The sequence below is a fragment of the Nicotiana tabacum genome, chromosome 15 (assembly GCF_000715075.1).
Source record: "Nicotiana tabacum cultivar K326 chromosome 15, ASM71507v2, whole genome shotgun sequence".
Classification (NCBI taxonomy): domain Eukaryota; kingdom Viridiplantae; phylum Streptophyta; class Magnoliopsida; order Solanales; family Solanaceae; genus Nicotiana; species Nicotiana tabacum.
Window position 1 is genome coordinate 76,636,676 of NC_134094.1, and position 9,880 is coordinate 76,646,555.

General features: G+C 35.0%; 1 protein-coding gene across 2 annotated transcripts; it reads left to right on the forward strand.

The window, feature by feature from the left end:
• The first annotated feature begins 2,236 nt into the window (after positions 1-2,236).
• On the forward strand, positions 2,237-9,245 carry LOC107792256 (putative LRR receptor-like serine/threonine-protein kinase At1g67720). Of its 2 annotated transcripts, none has more exons than XM_016614461.2 (15): positions 2,237-2,620; positions 3,018-3,555; positions 3,931-4,442; positions 4,564-4,696; positions 4,910-4,981; positions 5,051-5,119; positions 5,228-5,299; positions 5,421-5,489; positions 5,758-5,930; positions 6,016-6,269; positions 7,005-7,131; positions 7,226-7,291; positions 7,387-7,573; positions 7,655-7,787; positions 8,648-9,245. In XM_016614461.2, exons 1-15 carry the CDS (start codon positions 2,551-2,553, stop codon positions 8,963-8,965), a joined length of 2,793 nt encoding a protein of 930 aa, XP_016469947.1. In that variant the 5' UTR covers positions 2,237-2,550; the 3' UTR covers positions 8,966-9,245. The 2 variants fall into 2 exon arrangements, with proteins under 2 accessions (XP_016469947.1, XP_075087000.1); XM_075230899.1 differs by having other exon boundaries at positions 2,263-2,439.
• The last annotated feature ends 635 nt before the right edge of the window (positions 9,246-9,880 follow it).

The following is a 9,880-nucleotide window of genomic DNA, read 5'->3' on the forward strand; positions in this document are numbered from 1 at the left end:
GGAGCCATTTACGCTTGGAGTGAGCTTAATTCTTGACACAGAATAATTGTTGGCGAGCTTCTTGATTTGAGCATCCATGATTGGCAATCTGAGTTCCTTTGATTGAGGATGAATAAATTTGCTTCTCTTGATTGACCATTGATGTAGCAACAACATCTTTATTCGAATCCTAATTGATCATTAATTGCTATTTCGAATCCTGTAGCAATTGCATCTTGCTGAGCATCTCCATTCCTTCCTTTTTGTTAGTCTTGCAAATATAACATAAGATAATATTATCATCATTGAAACTTAAACCTATCATAAAGTTTTATCGTAAATGATTAGAAACTTTGTAAGTGATATAATTCTCTCTATTTGAATTTTCTTTATGTATGAAAAGTTGAAAGAGTTAACAAGAATTCATACAATATTCAACCTCACTATTCTTCTACAAAAGCTGTAGTATTCTTACGATATTTCAATAACGTCTAGTACCGATAGGTGGCTATGCATGATATTAATTAACCATTGGAAATTGAGTTAGAATTGTTATGCAAAAGAGTTAAGTTTGAGATTGAAGCATTATCTGTATATTCACTCTCTTTTTATTTATGCAGAGGAGGAGTAGCGGATCTCTTTTTAGGAAGAATGCAGAAGCAGCGGAGAAGACGACGAAGCAGCGTATCTCTTTCTAAGTTGTGACTAATTTTTAAATAAATAGCTATATTTTAAACAATAGCCTAAAAGTGACTTTCTACCCGGTTAATCCTGTTACACTTCCTTGGGGAAATATTTAGAGAAAATTACGCGACACTGAAACAAGAGAGCAATAAAATCTCGTAGCTCAGTTAGTTAGAACGCATGTTTAATTAGCGAAGGTTTTGAGTTCAATTTTAGGCCAGATTCTCATGGACTAACCTTTAGGCCCGGTAAATTGGGCCCATCCAGATTGTAGAGGAGCATTTTCATATATATATATATAGGTCACCATTGAAGTTATACCCGCATTGCATAAAATTTTACAAAGTATACCCTCTAGGACATGAAGTAATAAATCTTTTCAATGCAACTTCAGAAATCAAATTTAAAGTTTTTCTATCTTTCAAATGCATTTCAGAAATTCAATTTTAATTAGTTCAATATCTTCAATGAAACTTCAGATTTCGAATCTACGTTCTAAATCTAAACTTTTTCTTCGAATTTCAACAATTCAACACACGATTCAACGCCCAAATCTACTCCAAATGAGCTCAAATTTGAAATATAACTTTCAAATATCGTAAAGAATAAACCCCAATCATCAAATTGTCAAAACAATAATAAATTTAACAAACTCACTTTGCAACTAAGAAGAAGAAGAAGAAACCCGAAGTACAAAGAAAAAGAAAGTTTGTCCGTGAAATTTTGCAAGTTTTTGGAAATTTTTCGAAAATGAGTTTTTTCACAAACTAAAAAGTGATTAATTTTCAGAAAATTTTCTTTACGCACTCACAAAACTGTAATATTTTTTCAAGTAAAATATATATCCAAATATAATATCAAATTTCAAATACTATTTTTTTAAGGTAACTTCGAATACTATTTTCTTTTCCAAAATTAGAATTTTTATGTCTAAACAATGAATTCAAATCTAAGAGGAGTCAAACGTCAAAAGAAACCAGAAGTATCCTACTGCCGAAGAGTGCAGTCCTTTTCCAGATAATTAACATATTGCTTAAATTAGTAAAGCATACATGAATCCAACTCTAAAACCTAGACAAAAAATCTAGAGCAAAGTTATCTGATTAAATTGAGGGAGGGGGAAGAGGTGGCCCATTATTCTTGTAAGAAACAAGGACAATCTTGGAAGTTTACAGAGCATTTATTTGATTCTGCAATCTTTATAAAATTTGCAAAAGTTAAAGACAAGTTGGGCCAAAAGTCACCAGAAAAAAGCTTATGTTGGTACCAAAAGCAAAAGGCAGATGATGGGATTATTAGATTCTCTTTTTCTTTCTTTAAAGAGATGCTTTTGCAGTTTGCATGGCAAGATTTTCTTCCCACATCCATATCCAACACCCCAAATAATTTATTCTTAATAAAAGCTTTGATAGCCTAAAGCAGCCCACATCATAAGAAATCTGTACATTGATTTTCAAGGAAAAAAAAGAAAGTCATTTCATTCATAAATAAATAATTGAACCATCTACCTTAAAGAACTGGACCCCACACGCAATTACTGAAAATTGTTTGCAATGGTGTCAAGTGTAAAAATGGACAAATATTGTTTGCAATGGTGTCAAGTGTCAACATACTGAAAATTCTTTTCCAAAGCAAAGTGAAAAAGGTGAAGCTGAAAGATGAAGTTGAATTCTGTCTTCCTTTGTGAAAAGCATTTTCAAAATATTCAAAAGAAAACATAGGAATGTGAGTGAACATTGCACAAGCTAAGACTCCTCAATAACCAAAAAGTTAAAGGTAATCCAAGTGAGATGATTAAGATCCACTTTAAGGAGTCTTGAACTTCAATCAAATACTAAAATATACACCATTTTATCAAAAGAACACAGCTTAGCTTCTTCTTCTTCCATGGATTTCCTCTTACAATCCTTTGTTTTACTTCTTTGTTTCACTCCAGCAATTGTGTGCCAAGTTACAGGTATGTCCTCTTTGCATCTTTACCCTTCACTATACCATAATCTGGCAATAAAAACCATATTTATCACATCTAGAAACAACTAATTGCAGACCTAGCAAAAAATATGGCACAGTGAAGGGAGAAAATCTATACGGGGTATACCAATTAGTTGAGAATATGTTTTAGTCATGTTAGTACGTTTACTTCAGGTTCTAAGAGTCTTTTAATCCTGCCAAATAGAAAGTACAGTGAACTTGTACTACTTTTTATTTTTGTTTTGTATAATCTTGAGCTTAAACAAAGAGGCATGATTCATATAGCCGACTCCAACTCGCTTGGAATTGAGTAATTGTTATTTTTTTAGGACAAGATAAGTGATGGGCAGTCTTGTTCATGAAATAAAGCTTCAATATTGCAGAGTTTGTAAGTATAGACTGTGGAAGTGCAACAAATTATACCGACCCGAGTACAGGATTAGCATGGACTACAGATGCTGGAATCATGGGAAATGGGAAACCAGTTGTGGTAGTGAATGCAGATGTAAACTCACAACAATATCAAAGGCGCAGAGACTTTCCAGCAGACACCAAGAAATACTGTTATACTTTAAACACCAAGGAGAGAAGGCGATATCTTGTCCGAGCAACATTTTTATATGGAAGTCCTGCAGCAGAGGGAACATACCCCAAATTTCAGCTCTACTTAGATGCAACAAAGTGGGCAACTATAACCATTTCAGAATCTTCAAGGATATATGTAAAGGAAATGATCATTAGAGCGCCTTCAAACTCGATCGATGTGTGCTTGTGTTGTGCCACAACAGAGTCCCCTTTCATATCTACTCTTGAGCTGAGACCTCTAAATTTGTCAATGTATGCCACAGACTATGAAGATAACTTTTACTTAAAAGTCGCAGCAAGAGTAGATTTTGGAGCTCAAAGCAATGAACCTATAAGGTATAGTTTGGTTACCTACATCTGCATGTTTCCTATCTCACTATTTTAAAGTTTGTATGAGGTGAATACCAATAAATTGAGGATATGTTTTAGTCATGTTGGTACATTACTTTCTAGGAGTCTTTTAATCTTTTCAGAGATTTATATGCCAATAGAAAATATAGTGAACTTCTAATCTTTTTATTTTGTATAATATCGGGTAGATGAACTTAAATGGAGCGACATGGTCAGTAAGGATTCATATACCTGACCCGAACTTGCTTGGGATTGAGGCTTAGTTTTTGTTTGTGAGATGATATCACAGCAGATAAACCATAAGATATAGACTTTTTCAGCTCTCACAAGATCATAACAAAAATTAGATCTGTCTCACAGGTATCCGGATGATCCTTATGACCGTATATGGGATTCGGATCTAGAAAAAAGGCCAAATTTTCTGGTGGATGTGGCTGCAGGCACAGAAAGAATCAACACAACAAAGTATATAAATACAAACACAAGAGAGTATCCACCTGTTAAAGTAATGCAGACTGCAGTAGTTGGGACTAAAGGAATGCTCAGCTATAGGCTGAATCTTGACGATTTTCCAGCGAATGCACGAGCTTTTGCATATTTTGCTGAGATTGAAGACTTGGGGATAAATGAGACCAGGAAATTTAAAATGGAGCATCCTTATGTCCCGGACTACAGCAATGCTGTGGTGAATATAGCAGAGAATGCAAATGGAAGTTACACTTTATATGAGCCTAGCTACATGAACATAACATTGGATTTTATACTGTCATTCTCCTTTGTGAAGACTCGTGACTCAACTCGAGGTCCACTGCTAAGTGCAATGGAAATATGTAGATACGCGCAAATTGCTGCAAAGACCGATGAACAAGATGGTAACAATGACTTTCTATGCTTAGTCTAGCTATATTTCTCTATCCAGCTATGGTAACTGCTCTACTTGTACGCATATTATTACCAAATATAGCTAATTGATTTAAAGCTGCAACTTGGAAGTGACCACTCTCAACGCTTTCCGCTCCATGTCGTTGGGAAGTGACTGGACAGATGAAGATGGTGATCCTTGCGTGGGTACTCAATGGGAATGGGTGACTTGCAGCACAACTATTCCACCAAGAATCACAAAAATGTGAGTTATATCGCTAATGTAAGAGAAATTTGATATAATACAAGTAGATGCATTCAACCAGATAACATATCCTATGAGGTCTTTAACTGACCACAACTGGAAGAAGAGATATAAAACTATTATACAGAATGGTACTGAAATGGAACCTCAGATCATAGTGCTAAAAGTATTTGTTTTTCCTTGACAATTTGACATCTTACTTTGATTCAACAGAACACTGTCGGGCAAGAATGTTAAGGGTGAAATTCCTCCCGAGCTAAACCATATGGAAGGATTGACAGAGTTGTAAGTCTTGCTCATAAAACAAGTCAAGTTTTAATCTTATTGTTTCAGTTTCTCATATTTTCTACTTAGGTGGTTGGACGGAAACTCTCTGACCGGATCAATCCCTGACTTGAGCAATCTTGTTAATTTGAGAACTATGTAAGATGTTTACGAGTGGCTAACATTTATTCCCATTTTAACAAGTAAATCTTTTTCTTTATCCTGTTTTTCCTTTTTAACTGGATGTTGTATTTCGTTAACATGCAGACATCTTGAGGACAACAAGTTGACTGGTCCAATACCTTCATACCTGGGAGGTTTACCAAGCTTAATAGAACTGTATGGTGTGATCTGGATAAAAAACCTTTTACTTCAAATTTAAATTATCCATAGTCTTATTTATATATTTATTTTCATGGAAAAAGCTTATCTTAACTTTGAATATGTTTCCTTGTGGCAGAGATGTCCAGAATAACAGCCTAACTGGAGAAATACCTCCGTCATTATTAAAAGGAAAAGTAACTTTCAAGTAAGTATTCCTTTAATTCTCTAACCAAGACAAAATCTCAGCCACTAGAGATTTTTCCATCTAAAAGAAGGGCTGATTATCACCAAATATGTCAGTGGTCTAGCATTTAGATATACACAGCATTTTCGATGTTACACTGTGCTAGGAAAAGAGCAAATAAAATTCCTGAATATTCATAAATGCTTTAAGAACTAGAAAATAACATTTACATTTATCTTTGAACTCAGGAAAAGAGCTTCGCTTAAAAGTTGTTTTTCCTGTCTCACAGGTATGAAGGAAATCCTAATCTAAGACCCGAATCAAAGCATAATAAACGTCACAAAGTGATACTAGGAGTTTCAGTTGGAGCAGTTGTGCTTCTATTTGTTCTAATCACAGTCAGTATACTCTTTTTGTGCCACTTCAGAACAAAAGTATCTCATCAAAAAGGTGACACAAAAGGTGCACACATCCCCTAAACTGTCTAACTAACTTTTAATTATATATATTTCGCATCACCTTTCATTATTCCATCTATACTTCCCAGGTGAGTCTTTGCGTAGAAGCACAAAGGCCTCAACAACTTGTTCAATCGTGCGAGGTGGATCTTTAATGGATGAAGGTGTGGCGTACTATATCCCACTATCTGAGATAGAAGAAGCCACAGAAAATTTTTCTAAGAAAATTGGGAAGGGAAGTTTTGGACCTGTTTATTACGGAAGACTTAGAGATGGGAAGGAGGTTGCTGTTAAAACTATGGCAGATTCATCAAGCCATGGCACCAAACAGTTTGCTACGGAGGTATATTGCGGTTGCTACGCTTTAGTTACCATCTCAATGAGACACAAAATTAGTTTTCTATATCAAGGATATGCTTTACATGATGAACTAAGAGCTACCTTTACAGAGATAAAACCTTAAATTTCTATTTGGAGTAACATATTTAAGCTTTTAATTGTCTTAAAGCCCCAATAAGTAGAGACTGCAATAATAATAAGATTAAGCAATTTCTTTTTAGCTAGCACAAGCTTAAAACTGTTCACAAGCCGACTTCATAAATTATATGGCAGAAGTGAGCAAATTATTCATGCAGCTTATTTGTTGTAACTAAAATTTGTGACTCGTCATAATCAAAATCATAAGCTTATGCTGCGCCAGCTGAGCACAAATAATACTGCCTCATCTCAGTGTTTCAGTCTTGCTTCATTTAAATCGAAACAAAACCGTTCCTTAAATTTTTGAAACATAGATGCTGTAAAGGTCAAAGATCTGAGAAAGCGGACCATCATAATTTTGTAGATGAATAAAGCATTGCAATTTCAAATTACAATAAATAAAGAGATTGTGAAATGTATCAGTTTATACTGGAAGAACCCAATAAAAGAGCTAAAAAAGTAGTAAAGAACTTTTTTTTCTCCATTGAAGTACTCAAAACTTATTAATACCATTACTGTACAAATTAGACAAGTCGCAGCTTTATAAGATTTTCCTTTTGGCTGCAAATTTAAACCATTAATTAAAATAACATACTTGCAGGTGGCTCTCTTGTCAAGGATTCATCACAGAAACTTGGTTCCTTTGATTGGATACTTTGAGGATGACCATCAACGCATGCTTGTCTATGAATATATGCATAATGGAACTTTGAGAGATCACATAAATGGTCTGCACCATAATTGCTACACTTTTTCTTTGCATCATTTCCTCCTTGTACTGAATAAGTGTTGAAACTTACCACACCACAATGTTGTGAACAGAGTCCACCAGTCAAAAGCATTTGGACTGGCTAGCACGTCTTCATATCGCAGAAGATGCAGCCAAAGGTTATTATAAAGCTTTTACTGTCGATAACTTAGAAGTATGAATTCTCTTAGTTATCCATGAGGCACAAAATAACTTTTTGAGCTTCCTTATATAGGACTTGAGTACTTACATACTGGATGCAACCCCTCTATCATTCATCGAGATGTGAAAACAAGCAACATTCTATTAGATATAAACATGCGAGCAAAAGTATCTGATTTTGGACTATCAAGGCAAGCTGAAGAAGATTTAACACATGTCTCAAGCGTGGCACGAGGAACTGTTGGCTACCTTGATCCTGAGTAAGCTAAAAAATATCATAAGATTGAATATTTTGCTAGTCATTTTCATTCTTCGTCCTCAAGTTTCTCCATTTCCAACAGGTACTATGCAAATCAGCAATTGACAGAAAAAAGTGATGTGTATAGCTTTGGGGTTGTCCTTTTGGAATTGATCTCTGGAAGAAGGCCTGTCTCAACTGAGGAATATGGTGCTGAATGGAGCATTGTTCACTGGGTAAAGTTTATCATAGATTTTTCTATTAATTTTCAGGCATCATAATGTTCATAAGGCATTAGTAATTTTGCAAATATCTCCTCTGCATAAATCACAATAAGTATCCAAATCAAGCCAGCTAGAAGAACTATAAAAACTGAAATAAAGGGCATAGCTCAGTACAAAGTGCAGCTAATCACAAGAATTAATAAGAATATTGGCATTGTCATATAGAAAGGATTCAGGAAAACTAAGATAAATTAATTATTTCCAATGTTGGCATAGTAGTAATCGCGAGAACACGCATATTGTTCTGTCTGGCTGAGAAAAATACTGAAGATGAAAAACATGCTTCTTTTTTCTGGATAGCAGCTGAGAGTACTCTATCATGTTCTGGAATCGCAGTAGTGTGCGTGCTGATAATTGGTCAGTGCTATGAAGTTGCTAATTGGACAAAATGAAATAAATTGAACAAGCAAAGTTGTAACTCAACGATCATTAAAAAAAAGCATAAGGGCCAATAGAATCCACCAATTTGAATTGGTTTTATTAAAATTTATATCTTCACCAAGGTGGAGATCATTTCTGATGAAGGTAAATTCATTACTTGTCGCAGTAATAACTTATCAGCCTGAGTGTAATTCATTCCAGCATCTTTGTTAAGTTGTTCAAATCCTTTGATCAATCTTCTTATTACTTGAATAGTACTTGAACGAGCGGTACTAAGCAAAAGGTTAATCAGGCAAACTGATCATCTACAATGATAATCTTGTTGAAGTTTATGACCACCTCATAAAAAAACTTAAGTTGTTAGAGAGACCACACTTCAAATTACTTAATTGTATTATGTCTCACCAAAACTGACTAACAATATTTTGCAGGCAAGATCATTGATTCGCAAAGGAGACGTGATCAGTATCATGGATCGTGCACTAGTAGGACGCGTCAAAGTTGAGTCAGTATGGAGAATAGCGGAAGTTGCAATACAATGTGTGGAAAGGCATGGCTCATCCAGGCCAAGAATGCATGAAATCCTATCAGCCATACAGGATGCGATCAAGATCGAAAAGGGGATTGACAAATTGTCTTCATCAGGAAGTTCAAAGGCACAATCTTCAAGAAAGACACTATTAACAAGCTTTCTTGACATAGAAAGCCCTGACATATCCAATAGCTCACTTACCCCTTCTGCTAGGTGAACAAGTAAAAACAATCACTAGTGTGTCATGGTGTATGTCCTTGTCTTAACTTCCTTACTTTTTCTCTTGATCTACATTATAACTGTACATTAACACAGACACTAGTAAGATATGGCACACTGCATATTTTGGTGGCAACTAGGAGACGGTGCAGTCACAATCGAGCCATATAGCTCTAGATTGCGTGCATAATATCCATGACACTCTGACAAGATAAAGATTTTTATACTATTAGTGTAGTTTAACTTATGATATTAAGTCATTTACCATTTTTAACAGGTTAGTGATTAATGCTTATAGTAGAGATTTACCTCTAAATACCTTATAAGTGACTTGATTATGTAAATCATTTTTACATCTTGATGACGTGGAACTTAAACTCAATAAGCAATTACCTTATTGCATAATAATAGCAGTCATTGAGCTATCATTCATCCTAAAGTTTGCTCCATTTCCTTGAGTTGGTTTTATCTTACAGATTTTTTTGCACTCCTAATAGTAATAAGCAACAAACAATAGGTAGTGCAATTTCACTTTCTTATTTTTTTTGTTGGGGGGAGGGGGGAGGGCAACAGTAAGATATACCAGTTTTAAGATCTACGAGTAACTCTAATGAAAAAGAAATAAATAGAACATACAACGAAACAACGCCTACACCTCAAGCCCAATATTCTAGTTAGAGCCAACAATATGTTTACAACAACAACAATAACAAGCCCATTGTAATCCCACAAGTGGGGCTGGGTAGGGTAATATGTACGCATACCTTAACACTACCTTGAAAAGGTAGAGAAGTTATTTCCGGTAGACCCTTGGCTCAAGGAAAGATGAAAAAGAAGAAGTAGTAGCAAGATATTACTGGCCAAGACAAGGGAGACGTACAATTACCTACTAACCTTCTACCATTTTCGACCT